A 22,188-nucleotide genomic window follows, 5' to 3' on the forward strand; every position below is an offset into this window, starting at 1 on the left:
GAAGCGGGTCCAGTGCACAGGTGGTTAGATGTGATCTTGAGAGTAGAGTGAAGATTGTTTTCTGTCATGGTGGAGAAGCTGGATTTGGAGGAAGAGGGCTGAGTAGCTATGATGAGGGACCGTGGTGATTGTGGGCCAAAGCTGCAATGCACATCTGGCCTCTGCACAGCATACTGTATCTTGCTGCAATGCACATCTGCACTCTGCACAGCATACTGTATCTTGCTGCAATGCACATCTGCACAGCATACTGTATCTTGCTGCAATGCACATCTGGCCTCTGCACAGCATACTGTATCTTGCTGCAATGCACATCTGGCCTCTGCACAGCATACTGTATCTTGCTGCAATGCACATCTGGCCTCTGCACAGCATACTGTATCTGGCTGCAATGCACATCTGGGCTCTGCACAGCATACTGTATCTGGCTGCAATGCACATCTGGCCTCTGCACAGTATACTGTATCTTGCTGCAATGCACATCTGGGCTCTGCACAGCATACTGTATCTTGCTGCAATGCACATCTGCACAGCATACTGTATCTTGCTGCAATGCACATCTGGCCTCTGCACAGCATACTGTGTTTTGCTGCAATGCACATCTGGGCTCTGCACAGCATACTGTATCTTGCTGCAATGCACATCTGGCCTCTGCACAGTATACTGTATCTTGCTGCAATGCACATCTGGCCTCTGCACAGCATACTGTATCTTGCTGCAATGCACATCTGGCCTCTGCACAGTATACTGTATCTTGCTGCAATGCACATCTGGCCTCTGCACAGCATACTGTATCTTGCTGCAATGCACATCTGCACTCTGCACAGCATACTGCATCTTGCTGCAATGCACATCTGGCCTCTGCACAGCATACTGTATCTTGCTGCAATGCCCATCTGGCCTCTGCACAGCATAATGTATCTTGCTGCAATGCACATCTGGCCTCTGCACAGTATACTGTATCTTGCTGCAATGCACATCTGGCCTCTGCACAGCATACTGTATCTGGCTGCAATGCACATCTGGACTCTGCACAGCATACTGTATATTGCTGCAATGCACATCTGGCCTCTGCACAGCATACTGTATCTGGCTGCAATGCACATCTGGGCTCTGCACAGCATACTGTATCTTGCTGCACTGCACATCTGGCCTCTGCACAGCATACTGTATCTTGCTGCAATGCACATCTGGCCTCTGCACAGTATACTGTATCTTGCTGCAATGCACAACTGGCCTCTGCACAGCATACTGTATCTTGCTGCAATGCACATCTGGCCTCTGCACAGCATACTGTATCTTGCTGCAATGCACATCTGCACTCTGCACAGTATACTGTATCTTGCTGCAATGCACATCTGGCCTCTGCACAGCATACTGTATCTTGCTGCAATGCACATCTGGCCTCTGCACAGCATACTGTATCTTGCTGCAATGCACATCTGGCCTCTGCACAGCATACTGTATCTTGCTGCAATGCACATCTGCACTCTGCACAGTATACTGTATCTTGCTGCAATGCACATCTGGCCTCTGCACAACATACTGTATCTTGCTGCAATGCACATCTGGCCTCTGCACAACATACTGTATCTTGCTGCAATGCACATCTGGCCTCTGCACAGCATACTGTATCTTGCTGCAATGCACATCTGGCCTCTGCACAACATACTGTATCTTGCTGCAATGCACATCTGGCCTCTGCACAGCATACTGTATCTTGCTGCAATGCACATCTGGCCTCTGCACAGCATACTGTATCTTGCTGCAATGCACATCTGGCCTCTGCACAGTATACTGTATCTTGCTGCAATGCACATCTGGCCTCTGCACAGCATACTGTATCTTGCTGCAATGCACATCTGGCCTCTGCACAGCATACTGTATCTTGCTGCAATGCACATCTGCACAGCATACTGTATCTTGCTGCAATGCACATCTGGCCTCTGCACAACATACTGTATCTTGCTGCAATGCACATCTGGCCTCTGCACAGCATACTGTATCTTTCTGCAATGCACATCTGCACTCTGCACAGTATACTGTATCTGGCTGCAATGCACATCTGGCCTCTGCACAGTATACTGTATCTGGCTGCAATGCACATCTGGCCTCTGCACAGCATACTGTATCTTTCTGCAATGCACATCTGCACTCTGCACAGTATACTGTATCTTGCTGCAATGCACATCTGCACTCTGCACAGTATACTGTATCTGGCTGCAATGCACATCTGGCCTCTGCACAGCATACTGTATCTTGCTGCAATGCACATCTGGCCTCTGCACAGCATACTGTATCTTGCTGCAATGCACATCTGGCCTCTGCACAGCATACTGTATCTTGCTGCAATGCACATCTGGCCTCTGCACAACATACTGTATCTTGCTGCAATGCACATCTGGCCTCTGCACAGCATACTGTATCTTGCTGCAATGCACATCTGGCCTCTGCACAACATACTGTATCTTGCTGCAATGCACATCTGGCCTCTGCACAGCATACTGTATCTTGCTGCAATGCACATCTGGCCTCTGCACAACATACTGTATCTTGCTGCAATGCACATCTGGCCTCTGCACAGCATACTGTATCTGGCTGCAATGCACATCTGGCCTCTGCACAACATACTGTATCTTGCTGCAATGCACATCTGGCCTCTGCACAGCATACTGTATCTTGCTGCAATGCACATCTGGCCTCTGCACAACATACTGTATCTTGCTGCAATGCACATCTGGCCTCTGCACAGCATACTGTATCTTGCTGCAATGCACATCTGACCTCTGCACAGCATACTGTATCTTGCTGCAATGCACATCTGGCCTCTGCACAGCATACTGTATCTTGCTGCAATGCACATCTGGTCTCTGCACAGCATACTGTATCTTGCTGCAATGCACATCTGGCCTCTGCACGGCATACTGTATCTTGCTGCAATGCACATCTGGCCTCTGCACAACATACTGTATCTTGCTGCAATGCACATCTGCCCTCTGCACAGCATACTGTATCTTGCTGCAATGCACATCTGGCCTCTGCACAACATACTGTATCTTGCTGCAATGCACATCTGCCCTCTGCACAGCATACTGTATCTTGCTGCAATGCACATCTGCCCTCTGCACAACATACTGTATCTTGCTGCAATGCACATCTGCCCTCTGCACAACATACTGTATCTTGCTGCAATGCACATCTGGCCTCTGCACAGCATACTGTATCTTGCTGCAATGCACATCTGGGCTCTGCACAGCATACTGTATCTTGCTGCAATGCACATCTGGCCTCTGCACAGCATACTGTATCTTGCTGCAATGCACATCTGCCCTCTGCACAGCATACTGTATCTTGCTGCAATGCACAACTGGCCTCTGCACAACATACTGTATCTTGCTGCAATGCACATCTGCCCTCTGCACAGCATACTGTATCTTGCTGCAATGCACATCTGGCCTCTGCACAGCATACTGCATCTGGCTGCAATGCACATCTGGCCTCTGCACAGCATACTGTATCTTGCTGCAATGCACATCTGGCCTCTGCACAGCATACTGTATCTTGCTGCAATGCACATCTGGCCTCTGCACAGCATACTGTATCTGGCTGCAATGCACATCTGGCCTCTGCACAGCATACTGTACCTTGCTGCAATGCACATCTGCCCTCTGCACAGCATACTGTATCTTGCTGCAATGCACAACTGGCCTCTGCACAACATACTGTATCTTGCTGCAATGCACATCTGCCCTCTGCACAGCATACTGTATCTTGCTGCAATGCACATCTGGCCTCTGCACAGCATACTGCATCTGGCTGCAATGCACATCTGGCCTCTGCACAGCATACTGTATCTTGCTGCAATGCACATCTGGCCTCTGCACAGCATACTGTATCTGGCTGCAATGCACATCTGGCCTCTGCACAGCATACTGTATCTTGCTGCAATGCACATCTGGCCTCTGCACAGCATACTGTATCTTGCTGCAATGCACATCTGGCCTCTGCACAGCATACTGTATCTGGCTGCAATGCACATCTGGCCTCTGCACAGCATACTGTATCTTGCTGCAATGCACATCTGGCCTCTGCACAGCATACTGTATCTGGCTGCAATGCACATCTGGTCTCTGCACAGCATACTGTATCTTGCTGCAATGCACATCTGGCCTCTGCACAGCATACTGTATCTTGCTGCAATGCACATCTGGCCTCTGCACAGCATACTGTATCTTGCTGCAATGCACATCTGGCCTCTGCACAGCATACTGTATCTTGCTGCAATGCACATCTGGCCTCTGCACAGCATACTGTATCTTGCTGCAATGCACATCTGGCCTCTGCACAGCATACTGTATCTTGCTGCAATGCACATCTGGCCTCTGCACAGCATACTGTATCTGGCTGCAATGCACATCTGGCCTCTGCACAGCATACTGTATCTTGCTGCAATGCACATCTGGCCTCTGCACAGCATACTGTATCTTGCTGCAATGCACATCTGGCCTCTGCACAGCATACTGTATCTGGCTGCAATGCACATCTGGCCTCTGCACAGCATACTGTACCTTGCTGCAATGCACATCTGCCCTCTGCACAGCATACTGTATCTTGCTGCAATGCACAACTGGCCTCTGCACAACATACTGTATCTTGCTGCAATGCACATCTGCCCTCTGCACAGCATACTGTATCTTGCTGCAATGCACATCTGGCCTCTGCACAGCATACTGCATCTGGCTGCAATGCACATCTGGCCTCTGCACAGCATAGTGTATCTTGCTGCAATGCACATCTGGCCTCTGCACAGCATACTGTATCTGGCTGCAATGCACATCTGGCCTCTGCACAGCATACTGTATCTTGCTGCAATGCACATCTGGCCTCTGCACAGCATACTGTATCTTGCAATGCACATCTGGCCTCTGCACAGCATACTGTATCTGGCTGCAATGCACATCTGGCCTCTGCACAGCATACTGTATCTTGCTGCAATGCACATCTGGCCTCTGCACAGCATACTGTATCTTGCTGCAATGCACATCTGGTCTCTGCACAGCATACTGTATCTTGCTGCAATGCACATCTGGCCTCTGCACAGCATACTGTATCTGGCTGCAATGCACATCTGGCCTCTGCACAGCATACTGTATCTGACTGCAATGCACATCTGGCCTCTGCACAGCATACTGTATCTTGCTGCAATGCACATCTGGCCTCTGCACAGCATACTGTATCTTGCTGCAATGCACATCTGGCCTCTGCACAGCATACTGTATCTGGCTGCAATGCACATCTGGACTCTGCACAGCATACTGTATATGGCTGCAATGCACATCTGCCCTCTGCACAGCATACTGTATCTTGCTGCAATGCACATCTGGCCTCTGCACAGCATACTGTATCTTGCTGCAATGCACATCTGGCCTCTGCACAGCATACTGTATCTTGCTGCAATGCACATCTGGCCTCTGCACAGTATACTGTATCTTGCTGCAATGCACATCTGGCCTCTGCACAGCATACTGTATCTTGCTGCAATGCACATCTGGCCTCTGCACAGCATACTGTATCTGGCTGCAATGCACATCTGGGCTCTGCACAACATACTGTATCTTGCTGCAATGCACATCTGGCCTCTGCACAGCATACTGTATCTTGCTGCAATGCACATCTGGCCTCTGCACAGCATACTGTATCTGGCTGCAATGCACATCTGGACTCTGCACAGCATACTGTATATGGCTGCAATGCACATCTGCCCTCTGCACAGCATACTGTATCTTGCTGCAATGCACATCTGGCCTCTGCACAGCATACTGTATCTTGCTGCAATGCACATCTGGCCTCTGCACAGCATACTGTATCTTGCTGCAATGCACATCTGGCCTCTGCACAGTATACTGTATCTTGCTGCAATGCACATCTGGCCTCTGCACAGCATACTGTATCTTGCTGCAATGCACATCTGGCCTCTGCACAGCATACTGTATCTGGCTGCAATGCACATCTGGGCTCTGCACAACATACTGTATCTTGCTGCAATGCACATCTGGCCTCTGCACAGCATACTGTATCTTGCTGCAATGCACATCTGGCCTCTGCACAGCATACAGTATCTTGCTGCAATGCACATCTGGCCTCTGCACAGCATACTGTATCTGGCTGCAATGCACATCTGGCCTCTGCACAGCATACTGTATCTTGCTGCAATGCACATCTGGCCTCTGCACAGCATACTGTATCTTGCTGCAATGCACATCTGGCCTCTGCACAGCATACTGTATCTGGCTGCAATGCACATCTGGCCTCTGCACAGCATACTGTATCTTGCTGCAATGCACATCTGGCCTCTGCACAGCATACTGTATCTTGCTGCAATGCACATCTGGCCTCTGCACAGCATACTGTATCTGGCTGCAATGCACATCTGGGCTCTGCACAACATACTGTATCTTGCTGCAATGCACATCTGGCCTCTGCACAGCATACTGTATCTTGCTGCAATGCACATCTGGCCTCTGCACAGCATACAGTATCTTGCTGCAATGCACATCTGGCCTCTGCACAGCATACTGTATCTGGCTGCAATGCACATCTGGCCTCTGCACAGCATACTGTATCTTGCTGCAATGCACATCTGGCCTCTGCACAGCATACTGTATCTTGCTGCAATGCACATCTGGCCTCTGCACAGCATACTGTATCTGGCTGCAATGCACATCTGGCCTCTGCACAGCATACTGTATCTTGCTGCAATGCACATCTGGCCTCTGCACAGCATACTGTATCTTGCTGCAATGCACATCTGGCCTCTGCACAGCATACTGTATCTGGCTGCAATGCACATCTGGGCTCTGCACAACATACTGTATCTTGCTGCAATGCACATCTGGCCTCTGCACAGCATACTGTATCTTGCTGCAATGCACATCTGGCCTCTGCACAGCATACAGTATCTTGCTGCAATGCACATCTGGCCTCTGCACAGCATACTGTATCTGGCTGCAATGCACATCTGGCCTCTGCACAGCATACTGTATCTTGCTGCAATGCACATCTGGCCTCTGCACAGCATACTGTATCTTGCTGCAATGCACATCTGGCCTCTGCACAGCATACTGTATCTGGCTGCAATGCACATCTGGCCTCTGCACAGCATACTGTATCTTGCTGCAATGCACATCTGGCCTCTGCACAGCATACTGTATCTTGCTGCAATGCACATCTGGCCTCTGCACAGCATACTGTATCTGGCTGCAATGCACATCTGGGCTCTGCACAACATACTGTATCTTGCTGCAATGCACATCTGGCCTCTGCACAGCATACTGTATCTGGCTGCAATGCACATCTGGCCTCTGCACAGCATACTGTATCTTGCTGCAATGCACATCTGGCCTCTGCACAGCATACTGTATCTTGCTGCAATGCACATCTGGCCTCTGCACAGCATACTGTATCTGGCTGCAATGCACATCTGGGCTCTGCACAACATACTGTATCTTGCTGCAATGCACATCTGGCCTCTGCACAGCATACTGTATCTTGCTGCAATGCACATCTGGCCTCTGCACAGCATACAGTATCTTGCTGCACATTGTGTAATATGGCAGGTGACACGTTTGCACACATCTGTGATACGTGGTGGTGGGTCCTGCAATGTTACATAGTTACTAAGGTTGAATAAAGCCCCCGTCCATCTCGCTCCCTTCCTCCACCAGTTCTACATTCTGTCACTAAGTCACTTATAACCAACAATGTTGTGTGAGGAATCCTCCGCCCGGATATAAAGCTGTTATAGTATCGGCCATTACTACCTCTTGTGGTCGGCATTCCAGTCTGACTGCTCTAACTGTAAAGAACCCTTTCCTATTTAGGTGTCGGAATCGCTTTTCTTCCACTCGCAGTGAGTGCCCCCTGGTCCTTAGTACTGTCTTCGGAAGAAATAAGTCATGTGCCAGTCCTTTATATTGACCACACATGTATTATACATATAAATGAGATCTCCTCTGAGACGTCTTTTTTCTAACCTAAACATATCTAACTTTTTCAACCTCTCATCATATGGGAGGCCTCCATTCCTCATCATACGGGCGGCCTCCAATATTCATCATACAGGCGGCCTCCATTCCTCATCATACGGGCGGCCTCCAATATTCATCATACAGGCGGCCTCCAATATTCATCATACAGGCGGCCTCCAATATTCATCATACGGGCGGCCTCCAATATTCATCATACGGGCGGCCTCCAATATTCATCATACAGGCGGCCTCCAATATTCATCATACAGGCGGCCTCCAATATTCATCATACGGGCGGCCTCCAATATTCATCATACGGGCGGCCTCCAATATTCATCATACGGGCGGCCTCCAATATTCATCATACGGGCGGCCTCCAATATTCATCATACGGGCGGCCTCCAATATTCATCATACGGGCGGCCTCCAATATTCATCATACGGGCGGCCTCCAATATTCATCATACGGGCGGCCTCCAATATTCATCATATGGGAGGCCTCCATTCCTCATCATATGGGAGGCCTCCATTCCTCATCATATGGGAGGCCTCCAATATTCATCATACAGGCGGCCTCCATTATTCATCATACAGGCGGCCTCCAATATTCATCATACGGGCGGCCTCCAATATTCATCATACGGGCGGCCTCCAATATTCATCATATGGGCGGCCTCCAATATTCATCATACGGGCGGCCTCCAATATTCATCATACGGGCGGCCTCCAATATTCATCATACGGGCGGCCTCCAATATTCATCATACGGGCGGCCTCCAATATTCATCATACGGGCGGCCTCCAATATTCATCATACGGGCGGCCTCCAATATTCATCATACGGGCGGCCTCCAATATTCATCATACGGGCGGCCTCCAATATTCATCATACGGGCGGCCTCCAATATTCATCATACGGGAGGCCTCCATTCCTCATCATATGGGAGGCCTCCAATATTCATCATACAGGCGGCCTCCATTATTCATCATACGGGCGGCCTCCAATATTCATCATACAGGCAGCCTCCATTATTCATCATACAGGCGGCCTCCAATATTCATCATACGGGCGGCCTCCAATATTCATCATATGGGCGGCCTCCATTCCTCATCATATGGGCGGCCTCCATTCCTTGTAATAGTCTAGTTGCCCGCCTTTGAACTGACTCTAACTTCTGAATGTCCTTTTTAAAATGTGGAGCCCAAAACTGGATCCCGTATTCCAGATGTGGCCTTACAAGTGATTTATAGAGGGGTAACAATACGTTGGGATCACGGGATCTAATCTCTCTTTTTATACACCCTAGGGAGTATGTTGGGGGAGGGGTCGCTGCTCTTTGATGTGACCTCACAGATAGAAGTACAGAGGGGTCAGGTCAGGTGAGCGGAGGCCACGCAGCCTCCATACCCAATGACTTGTAGGAGGTCTCCATGAGGTGTGGCTTCAGGTCCGCAGCCTTGTGAGGGTTACACCTTCTAATCACAGCATTTCTGTGCACGGTGTGGATTTGTATTGAATTGATGAGGCCCAAAACTTTCTAATTCACTTTTTTTTCTTTCTCTCGTTCCGTTTGAGATAAAAATGCTAACTCCGTTGTTTTCCACCAGGTGGCGCTATAGGTGGTTTCATTGCGTAGCGCATGGCTACTTTACTATACCTAGACACCACTTCTATGCCTATAGCTGCCGCCGTTCTCAAGTTAATGGCGGTGGACAGGATACGGGTGGACACACTGTATAATATATAGGAATAGATCCCTCTGTGTGTAATGACTGTATATAATATATAGGAATAGATCCCTCTGTGTGTAATGACTGTATATAATATATAGGAATAGATCCCTCTGTGTGTAATGACTGTATATAATATATAGGAATAGATCCCTCTGTGTGTAATGACTCTATATAATATATAGGAATAGATCCCTCTTTGTGTGTAATGACTGTATATAATATATAGGAATAGATCCCTCTGTGTGTAATGACTATATAATATATAGGAATAGATTCCTCTGTGTGTAATGACTCTATATAATATATAGGAATACATCCCTCTGTGTGTAATGACTCTATATAATATATAGGAATAGATCCCTCTGTGTGTAATGACTCTATATAATATATAGGAATAGATTCCTCTGTGTAATGACTCTATCTAATATATATAGGAATAGATCCCTCTGTGTGTAATAACTCTATATAATATATAGGAATAGATCCCTCTGTGTGTAATGACTATATAATATATAGGAATAGATTCCTCTGTGTGTAATGACTCTATATAATATATAGGAATAGATCCCTCTGTGTGTAATGACTCTATATAATATATAGGAATAGATCCCTCTGTGTGTAATGACTCTATATAATATATAGGAATAGATTCCTCTGTGTAATGACTCTATCTAATATATATAGGAATAGATTCCTCTGTGTGTAATGACTCTATATAATATATAGGAATAGATCCCTCTGTGTGTAATGACTCTATATAATATATAAGAATAGATCCCTCTGTGTGTAATGACTCTATCTAATATATATAGGAATAGATTCCTCTGTGTGTAATGACTCTATATAATATATAGGAATAGATCCCTCTGTGTGTAATGACTCTATATAATATATAAGAATAGATCCCTCTGTGTGTAATGACTCTATCTAATATATATAGGAATAGATTCCTCTGTGTGTAATGACTCTATATAAAATATAGGAATAGATCCCTCTGTGTGTAATGACTCTATATAATATATAGGAATAGATCCCTCTGTGTGTAATGACTCTATATAATATATATCGGAATAGATTCCTCTGTGTATAATGACTCTATATAATATATAGGAATAGATCCCTCTGTGTGTAATGACTATATAATATTTAGGAATAGATCCTTCTGTGTGTAATGACTCTATATAATATATAGGAATAGATCCCTCTGTGTGTAATGACTCTATATAATATATAGGAATAGATTCCTCTGTGTGTAATGACTCTATATAATATATAGGAATAGATTCCTCTGTGTGTAATGACTCTATATAATATATAGGAATAGATCCCTCTGTGTGTAATGACTCTATATAATATATAGGAATAGATCCCTCTGTGTGTAATGACTCTATATAATATATAGGAATAGATCCCTCTGTGTGTAATGACTCTATATAATATATAGGAATAGATCCCTCTGTGTGTAATGACTCTATATAATATATAGGAATAGATCCCTCTGTGTGTAATGACTCTATATAATATATAGGAATAGATCCCTCTGTGTGTAATGACTCTATATAATATATAGGAATAGATTCCTCTGTGTGTAATGACTCTATATAATATATAGGAATAGATTCCTCTGTGTGTAATGACTCTATATAATATATAGGAATAGATCCCTCTGTGTGTAATGACTCTATATAATATATAGGAATAGATTCCTCTGTGTGTAATGACTCTATATAATATATAGGAATAGATCCCTCTGTGTGTAATGACTCTATATAATATATAGGAATAGATTCCTCTGTGTGTAATGACTCTATATAATATATAGGAATAGATTCCTCTGTGTGTAATGACTCTATATAATATATATTGGAATAGATCCCTCTGTGTGTAATGACTCTATATAATATATAGGAATAGATCCCTCTGTGTGTAATGACTCTATATAATATATAGGAATAGATCCCTCTGTGTGTAATGACTCTATATAATATATAGGAATAGATTCCTCTGTGTGTAATGACTCTATATAATATATAGGAATAGATTCCTCTGTGTGTAATGACTCTATATAATATATAGGAATAGATCCCTCTGTGTGTAATGACTCTATATAATATATAGGAATAGATTCCTCTGTGTGTAATGACTCTATATAATATATAGGAATAGATTCCTCTGTGTGTAATGACTCTATATAATATATAGGAATAGATTCCTCTGTGTGTAATGACTCTATATAATTGATGTGTTTCCCTTTTTGTATTGAATTACTGAAATAAATTAACTTTTGGATGATATTCCATATTTTCTGAGAATCGGTTGCATCTACGGCATGAGGTGATGCGAGTTCTCTCCCTCTAGGGATATGGTGGTTATATTGCATCCATGATTCTAAAAGCCAACGAGAGACTGTTCAGATGCGGAGCCTTAATCGCCCCGATCACCGACATGAGGTTATATGGTGAGTAAACCTTGGATATGTAAATATGTAAAATTTCAAAAAATGTGGAACTCTGTAAAATGTAAAGACGAAAATAATGCAATCATTTAGAAATATCTTATCACCATATTTTATTCATGCAGCAAATAGAACAGGCCGGACACTGGACACTTTTCCTTTTCAGTTGAAAACAAATAACTTATTTAGAAATTGATGGCGGCAACATATCTGGAAAAAAGTCAATAGAAGGCTGAAAATGGTACAAATAAAACAACTGGAGGGTCAATTTTCAACTAAGTCACATGCCTGTGTTTTAGGAGCATGTGAGAGAGGCAAAGTCTCTCAAAAGCAAATATGGTCGGAGGTCACCGATCTGTGAACAACTGCAACTAAAAATTGTGGAACAGTTTCAGAAAAATCTTCCTCAATGTAAAATTGGAAAGACTTTAACTATCCTGCATTTACTGCACATAATCACCGGAATGTTATACTGTAAAATCAATCACTTACCAATCACCGAGAATACACTATTAAAAATTAACTTTTAATTATTCGCTTAAAAGGACTTTGGATTATTCCATTTATAATATAAGGTTTCTCTGATCCATATTCAAGGTGAAAAAAATGAGAAAAGGGCATAATATAGCCGTGACCGTGGAGCTTAGCGCCCTGATGTTGGGTTGCTGTCCCGCTCCACGCCACCTGTCCCTATACTGTACCAGGCAGGAGACTCCTCTCTGGAGGAACTCATATTTGTAGTGTGTTAGTAATCCTGGTGGGGATAGACCCTCACCATTAGGCCGGGGCCACACGGGGATTACTGCGATCCACTTGCATGACACTCGACTCGTGCTGGCAGTACAGCAGAGCCGAGTGTCATGCGTGTGTCCTTGCACTGAGGTCCGTTCGTGCGAGCAGACCTCAGCTGCGGGGGGCGGCCGGCACTCAGGAGGGGAGGGTGGGATTTCTCTCCCTCTCTCCTGCATAGCCGGCTATTGCGACTCTCGCTCTGCATGCATGGTACACCGGTGTACCGCGAGTGCAGTGCGATTTTTCCCTCGCCCTATTCACTTGAATGGGTGCGAGAGAAAGCGTCTCGGATTACAGTTGCAGCATGCTGTGATTGTTTTCTCGGTCCGATTAGGGCTGAGAAAATAATCGCTCATGTGCGCTGTCACACAGGCTAGAATTGGTCCGAGGGGAATGCCATGTTTTATCACACTCCACTCGCACTGTTTTTCTCGCCGTGTGGCTTAGGCCTTACAGTGTATCTATCACTGTCAAGCAGCAGCTGCTAAAGCAAACAAGATTCTAGGGTGTATAAAAAGAGAGATTAGATCCCGGGATCCCAACGTATTGTTACCCCTCTATAAATCACTTGTAAGGCCACATCTGGAATATGGGGTCCAGTTTTGGGCTCCACATTTTAAAAAGGACATTCAGAAGTTAGTCAGTTCAAAGGCGGCAACTAGACTATTACAAGGAATGGAGGCCGCCCGTATGATGACGAATGGAGGCCGCCCGTATGATGTGTAATGGAGGCCCCCGTATGACGACAGGTTGAAAAAGTTAGATATGTTTAGCTTAGAAAAAAGACGTCTCAGAGGAGATCTCATTTATATGTATAAATACATGTGTGGTCAATATAAAGGACTGGCACATGACTTATTTCTTCCAAAGACAATACTAAGGACCAGGGGGCACTCACTGCGAGTGGAAGAAAAGAGATTCCGGCAGCTAAATAGGAAAGGGTTCTTTACAGTTAGAGCGGTCAGACTGTGGAATACACTAACACAAGAGGTAGTAATGGCAGATACTATAACAGCTTTCAAAAAAGGGCTGGATGATTTCCTCAGTACACAAAACATTGTTGGTTATAAATGACTTAGTGATCAAATGTAGAACTGGTGGAGGAAGATTGAACTAGATGGACCTAGGTCTTTTTTCAACCTTAGTAACTATGTAACTCGAGAGTTATGAAATAGTACACGCACTTTCTCAGTCCCTTCTCCCTCTCACAGACATTGCATTTCTACACGATGCAGATGCTGCTGCAACTTTATACAACACTACAATCTCTGCGGCTCTCGAATCAGCCGCCCCCCTCACACACACCAAAACCCGCACAATCAACAGGCAACCCTGGCACACAAGTCAGACTAAAGAACTGAGACGGGCTTCCAGACTTGCTGAGTGCAGATGGAAGAGGTCTCATTCCACTGAGCACTTCATTGCATATAAAGAGTCCCTCACCACTTTCAAGTCCACACTCACTGCTGCAAAACAAACCTACTTCTCATCCCTCATATCCTCTCTCTCTCTCACAACCCTAAACAGCTATTCAACACTTTCAATTCTCTCCTCCGTCCTCCGGCACCACCTCCCTCTCCCCTCATCTCAGCTGAAGACTTTGCCTCTTTCTTTAAGCAGAAGATTGACAACATCAGAGCAAGCTTTGGCCCACAATCACCACAGCCCCTCATCATCGCTACTCAGCCCTCTTCCTCCAAATCCAGCTTCTCCACCATGACAGAAAACAATCTTTCCACTCTACTCTCAAGATCACATCTAACCACCTGTGCACTGGACCCGCTCCCATCGCACCTCATCCCCAACATCACTGCAGTCCTCATCCCAGCCCTAACCCATCTCTTCAACCTATCACTAACAAGTGGTGTATTTCCCTCATGCTTTAAACATGCCTTTATTACCCCCATCCTCAAAAATCCCTCCCTTGACCCATCCTCTGTGTCAAACTATCGCCCCATATCCCTTCTCCCCTATGCCTCAAAACTACTGGAACAGCATGTCCATCTTGACCTGTCCTCATACCTCTCCTCCTGCTCCCTCTTTGACCAGCTACAATCTGGCTTCCGACCGCATCATCCTACCGAAAGGCCTAACCAAAGTGACCAATGATCTACTAACCGCCAAAGCCAAGCGACACTACTCTATCCTCCTCCTCCTGGACCTGTCTTCTGCCTTCGACACAGTAGACCATTCCCTCCTACTACAGATTCTCTCATCTCTGGGCATCACAGACTTGGCCCTATCTTGGATATCCTCATACCTAACCGACCGAACTTTCAGCGTCTCCCATTCTCACACCATTTCCTCATCTCGCCCCCTATCTGTCGGTGTCCCCCAAGGCTTAGTTCTTGGACCCCTGCTGTTCTTCATCTACACCTTCGGCCTGGGACAGCTCATAGAGTCCCACGGCTTCCAGTATCATCTCTATGCCGATGACACACAGATCTACCTCTCTGGACCTGACATTACCTCTCTACTAACCAGAATCCCACAATGTCTGTCTGCTATTTCATCCTTCTTCTCTGCGCGATTCCTAAAACTTAACATGGACAAAACAGAGCTCATTGTCTTTCCTCGTCCTCCTCACTCATCTCCTCGAACAAGCCTTTCCATCAAACTTGATGGTTGCTTACTCTCCCCAGTCTCACAACCTCGTTGCCTTGGAGTAACCCTCGACTCTGCTCTATCCTTCAAGCCACACATCCAAGCCCTCTTCACCTCATGCAGACTACAACTCAAAAATATCTCCCGGATCCGTGCTTTCCTTAACCAAGAATCAGCAAAAACATTAGTGCATGCCCTCATCATCTCCCGCCTCGACTACTGCAACCTCCTGTTCTCTAGCCTCCCCTCCAACACTCTTGCACCCCTCCAATCTATCCCAAATGTTGTGGCCCGCTTAATCCACCTCTCCCCTCGCTAATCCCCAGCCTCGCCACTCTGCCAATCCCTTCACTGGCTTCCCATCGCCCAACAACTCCAGTTCAAAACACTAACCATGACATACAAAGCCATCCACAACCTGTCTCCTCCCTACATCTGTGACCTAGTCTCCCGGTACCTACCTGCACGCAACCTCAGATCCTCACAAGATCTCCTTCTCTGCTCCTCTCTTATCTCCTCTTCCCACAATCGTGTACAAGATTTCTCCCGTGCATCCCCCATACTCTGGAACGCTCTACCTCAGCTTATCAGACTTTCCCCTACCGTGGAAAGCTTCAAGAGGAACCTCAAGACCCATCTCTTCCAACAAGCCTACAACCTACAATAGCCCTCAGTCCAGTACACCACTGCGCAACCGGCTCTGTCCTCACCTATTGTACCATCACCCATTCCCTGTAGACTGTGAGCCCTCGCGGGCAGGGTCCTCTCTCCTCCTGTAGACTGTGAGCCCTCGCGGGCAGGGTCCTCTCTCCTCCTGTAGACTGTGAGCCCTCGCGGGCAGGGTCCTCTCTCCTCCTGTAGACTGTGAGCCCTCGCGGGCAGGGTCCTCTCTCCTCCTGTAGACTGTGAGCCCTCGCGGGCAGGGTCCTCTCTCCTCCTGTACCAGTCTGTTATGTACTGTTAATGATTGTTGTACGTATACCCTCTTTCACTTGTAAAGCGCCATGGAATAAATGGCACTATAATAATAAATAATAATAATAAAAATAGTGATCAGAGGTCATATTTGGTATCACCCTGGTATTTGTGCCTGACCGCGGAGCTTAGCGCCCTGATGTTGGGTTGCTGTCCCGCTCCACGTCATCTGTCCGTATACTGTACCAGGCAGGAGACTCCTCTCTGGAGGAACTCCTATTTGTAGTGTGTTAGTAATCCTGGTGGGGATAGACCCTCACCATTACAGTGTATCTATCACTCGAGAGTTATGAAATAGTGATCAGAGGTCATATTTGGTATCACTCTGGTATTTGTGGCTGAGCGCGGAGCTTAGCACCCTGATGTTGGGTTGGTCCCGCTCCACATCGCCTGTCCCTATTCTGTTCCAGGCCAGGTAGTGCTTTACCGTGCCCTTTTCTCACTTTTTCGCTCATTCAATATGAACCTTATATTATAAATGGAATAAACAAAAGCCTTATTAAGCGAATATTTCTAAGTTCATTTTTAATAGTGTATTCTTGTGATTGGCAGCAACAGCACCTAATAGCTCCAAAGATTTCTGGTAAATTCCATGCGCTCAAGTGACGGGGCGGACAGTAAGTATTGGAATCCCTGCACGGAGTTAGGAATAATCCAGAATTCATCATCTGTAATCACAGGTCTCTGCAAACCACACATGCAGTAACATTTTCTATCATGGAAAGAGGAAGCTGAATATCCGTACAATCCAGAAACCCTGCCATCTTCCCTGAGCCGAACCTCCTCTATAGTGGCCGGACCTAAAATGGAAAACTGGATAAGGATTCAAGGAAGACGTGGACTTTACAGAATCCAAACCTCCCGTTTACTCTACTCCCAGCACCACATACACAACCCCCAGCTCCAAAAGCACCAGAAACATTTTCAGTCAAGTGAAGAAGAGGGGGGTCATGAAGCATCTTCCTCTCATGACCCCGACTTTCTGCCAGAGATCTGGATCTGCCCAGGAGTGAGCTCTGAGGTCCCAGCTACAGCAGTGGAGACTTCTAGCCGGCAGTATTCGGATGTCTTTGTTCCGAAACTGTGATAAAGACCTTGTCCAATACTTCTTTATGGAGGGTGATCTTGTGGCATGCAGCAACATCACCAGTTTAATATAAGCTCTGAAGAGAAGTCACAATCTAGAGGAATGGAGGCTCTTCATCGATTCATCCAAAACAAGCCTAGAAGCCATCTTGCTGCATAATGCCAATGCGCCCCCTTCAATTCCAGTAGTTACGCCGTCCATATGAAACAAACATATGTGACAACATGAATGGCCGCTGAGGGGTCTGAACTATGGCCAACATCTGTGGCCCCTCGGTGGTGACATAAAGGTGATTGTTCTGTTTCTTGGTCTCCAGGGTGGACACAACAGTCCTGCTGCTTTCTGTGTGAATGGGATAGGTGGTGAGAGAATATCCCAACAATAAGAGACGGGCTGCTCCGACATTCACTTCACCAAGGAGTAACAATGTCCGGCATCAGCACTTTTTGACCCACAGAACATTTTGCTATCATTGCATATCAAGTTTGACCTAATGAAGAACTTTGTAAAGGCAATTGTTAAAAATACAGAAGCCTAAAAGTATCTCATGGATACATTTCCAGGAAGGAGTCTTTATTGGCCTCAGATTCGAAGGCTTCTCCAAGATGAGGAGTTTCTCTGTTTGTTGCAGGGCAAAGACCAGGCTGCATGGGTATCATTCGCATTCTACTCAAAACATAAGAATCTGGGCTGTAACATGTCCTTACAGATTTATTTCTTACATTCGCATCTAGACTTCACCAAACTGCGGAGCATTGAGCGACGAGCATATAGAGATTTCATCAAGATATTGTGACTATGGAGAAAAGATATCAAGGAAGATGGATCCATCAATGCTGTCAATACTGCTGGACAATTGTAAGAGATGACTGGATGCAGGAGCACAAGAGACATGCAAAAAAGGGCAGTCACTGAACCAGGAGCAAATTGTGTAGAGAAGTTTCTGTAACGGTTTATAATCCACGTCATGATCCAGGACCGGTATTCCCTGCTCCAAAGTTTCCCAAACCCAGCCTGGTCATGTCAGAGGTTAATTCCCAACAGCTTCGTTCCGGTTTCAGGAGACACTATATCTGGTGGCTGCACCAGCTTTCCTGCGCTGGTTATAGTTTTGCTCTGCAGCCTGTGACTGGCTCTGGTGAGAATTCCTGTTTAATCTGACTCCAAGTTACCGTGCCCTGACCTGTACTTATCCTCGTTCATCCGTCTGTCCCAGTCCCTGACTTCCCGCACCTGTCATTTGTTTACGCTTCCTGGTTCATCCTCTTCCTGGGTTTGTGCCTCTTCACCCTCTGGTCTTCTCTTGTGTTCCCTGTGCCCTTTATGTTCACCTCTGCATACCTAATCTCCCAGCATCTGACCTCTGTTCTGTTTTCTGACCTGATCTTGATTCTCCCTCTGCACTTACATGACTTCCAGGCTAGACCCTGACTGTTTGACTACTCTATTGCCCCCTGGTGGTGCACCTGTGAACTGCCTGCTGAAATTACTCTGCTCTACTTCAGCCCCCCTTCTGTTACAATGCTACTTTGACTCTCCTTCACCACACTGCTGCCACCTAGTGGGGAATACGCTGTACTACTACTCACCATCCCTTTGTACAACGTGACACCACAACTTAAAATAAAAATCTGCTCCAGCCCAGATATCTGGTCGGACGCCGGTCCCCATATAAATCTATGGGGACCGGAGCCCATCTCTTAAAATTGGGATAGGAGAATTAGAGCAGGCGCGTTATACTTACCGAGTAAGACTGCTCGCTTTTCTGCTGCGGCAGCTTATTATTGCTCATCCATATTCACTGCTTCCTCCGCCCACCGGGAGTCCTGGTGTTTGCGATTGGTTGCAGTCAGTCACGTCCCCAGCCTGTGTGACAGTGTTTGACTGCTTGCAATCACAGACCCTGTCTGTGTGTCACTATCGTGATATAAAAATAAGTAAATAAATTGGCATAGGCTCCCCGTATTATGATACCTAGTACAGATAAAGCACACAGCTACAGGCTGCAGCCCCCAGCCCTGCGCTTATCTTGGCTGTGTATCAAAATAAGAGGAACCTCATGCAGAGTTTTTTATTATTATTTAAATAAATAATTAAAAAAATGGAGTGCGGCCATAATAAAGCCTGACAGCTGGGGGCTAGTATTCTCAGGCTGGGGAGACCCATACTTATTCTGCCCCCAAGACTAAAGCTGGCAGCCTGCAGGTGCCAATCATTGCCACAGCCATTAGATGTGACAATCCTGGCACTTTACCCAGCTCTTCTTGATTGCCCTGGTGCGGTGGCAATCAGGGTAATAAGGGGTTAGTGGCTGCTCACAGCTGCCGCTAAGCCCTAGATTAGTAATGGGGAGTGTTGTGAATACATTTGAATTATATTCCAGGTTGGGGCTCCCTCTTGTGGTCAGTGCTGGTAATGCAGGTTACTTGCTGAGTGGGAACTGGACAGCTGAGTAGGATTTGCAATCAGGCCATTTGGTTTGGGCCTATATAACTTTGTAGTTTCCTCCTGTTCCTTGCCGATGCTCAATTGTATCTCCTGTGTTCTAAGGACTTCCTGAAACCAGCCCTGTTCTCTGTGTCTACCAGAACTCCTCTCAGATAAGATCGTCTTGTACCTTTGCTTATGGTTTTTCACTTTATTCTGATTTTGCCTGTGTGGAGTTCCTGGTGGAATTGTAGTATTCCCTGCTGGGAGTCTGTGTACCTTGCTCCATGTTCTGCTATGTATTGTGTTTTGTCATGCTTGGTACAATATTCAGTCCCCTCTCTATATCAATGTTTTTCTTGGATCCCAGTAACACCAGAGTACTGATAAAGTGGGGGAGAGCCTGTGTGGGCTCAGTAGTTTTCCATGTCAGGCATGCTGGTATTTATTAGAGTTTTTACGGCTGCAGTCAGTGCTCTTTCCTATTCTTTCCTATGCAGATAGTTTTGGGCCTCATCTTTGCTGAATCTGACCCGGGGCTGGCTGGGTCTGGTGGTCAGTTTATCCCTATAAAGTAAGTGTTACTCTGTATTGTTTAAAACATGCACTATGTACTTTTGATCTGGTTTCAACTACTATTAATATAGCACTGTCTTTCTTATCAAGATTAATTTGCACTCTGCACTTTTATTTCTCTTGACATTATCATTATAACTTTAGCTATAATATTCCCTATATATACTTACTTTCTAGGAATTTATATCAAACTATATGTATTTTTCTACACCAGTACTGTACTTTTCATATAATGGATGGTGTTTAATATGTGTATGTAATTTATTTGATTAATTTCCATCAGATCATGGCTTTTTAATAGCAGCTTTTTGTATTGAACACTTTTTAATTTTTTCTAATAAAAATTATTTTTAGCCAAATACTTCGGTTTATATGTGTGTTATTCACCCATTCAACACCTCCTGGCAAAAAAAAAAATCACATCACTGCCACATGTGGTTTTGATGCATTTTTATGCCATGAGGTGTAGGTTGGGTGCATGAATATGGTATAAAAATGTCATCACCAAATTTGCATGTCTTCACTCAAAAATGCATAAAAACTGTTTTAACGCCATTTCAGTGCGGTTTTCTGCCAGGAGCTGCAAATTTGGTGCTGAAATGTCTGCATCAGATTTCAGCACCAAATTTGCACATCCAGGCTGAAAACCACACAGAACTGTGTGAAAACCGTTTTTTTTGCATTTTTGGGCCAAGAGATTCCAATTTGGTGATGACATTTTTACACCCTATACCTGCAAACAATCTACACCTCCTGGCAACAAATCGCATCACTACCGCATCATACCACATGCAGTAGTGATGCGGTTTTTTACAAAGAGATGTAGAATACATGCAGGAATATGCTGTTGAAATTTCAGCACCAAATCTGCACCTCTTGGCAAAAAATATGCAGTTTTCTTCCAGGAGATGAAGGTGATGTCACTGACTTTACTGAGAGAGACTGCTAGAACATCATTGTAAATGTGAACAGGGTGCTAGCCAAAATATACACAATCTATATGAAGTGAAAGCTGCACACCAATTCAGAGAAATATGAACAAGCAGAACTGCTCTATAATACATAAGGCATGAAAAATACAACTAGCCATATGAAAAACGGAAATGTGACATTGCATGACTGCTCTATAATACATAAGGCATAGAAATACAACTAGCCAAATGAAAAACGGAAATGTGACATTGCATGACTGCTCTATAATACATAAGGCATGAAAAATACAACTAGCCATATGAAAAACGGAAATGTGACATTGCATGACTGCTCTATAATACATAAGGCATAGAAATACAACTAGCCATATGAAAAACGGAAATGTGACATTGCATAACTGCTCTATAATACATAAGGCATAGAAATACAACTAGCCATATGAAAAACGGAAATGTGACATTGCATAACTGCTCTATAATACATAAGGCATAGAAATACAACTAGCCATATGAAAAACGGAAATGTGACATTGCATGACTGCTCTATAATACATAAGGCATAGAAATACAACTAGCCAT

At 45.4% G+C, this 22,188-nt stretch overlaps 1 protein-coding gene across 1 annotated transcript in view; it reads left to right on the forward strand.

Annotated features, from left to right (window-relative positions):
* Nucleotides 1-22,188, forward strand: part of DPP10 (dipeptidyl peptidase like 10) — a 425,891-nt gene that overhangs the window by 375,717 nt on the left and 27,986 nt on the right. The window contains exon 21 of the mRNA XM_075318715.1: nucleotides 12,120-12,219. Within this exon, the coding sequence (XP_075174830.1) occupies nucleotides 12,120-12,219 (100 nt within the window). The remainder of the gene's footprint in view (nucleotides 1-12,119; nucleotides 12,220-22,188) is intronic.

The sequence above is a fragment of the Anomaloglossus baeobatrachus genome, chromosome 7 (assembly GCF_048569485.1).
Source record: "Anomaloglossus baeobatrachus isolate aAnoBae1 chromosome 7, aAnoBae1.hap1, whole genome shotgun sequence".
Taxonomy (NCBI): domain Eukaryota; kingdom Metazoa; phylum Chordata; class Amphibia; order Anura; family Aromobatidae; genus Anomaloglossus; species Anomaloglossus baeobatrachus.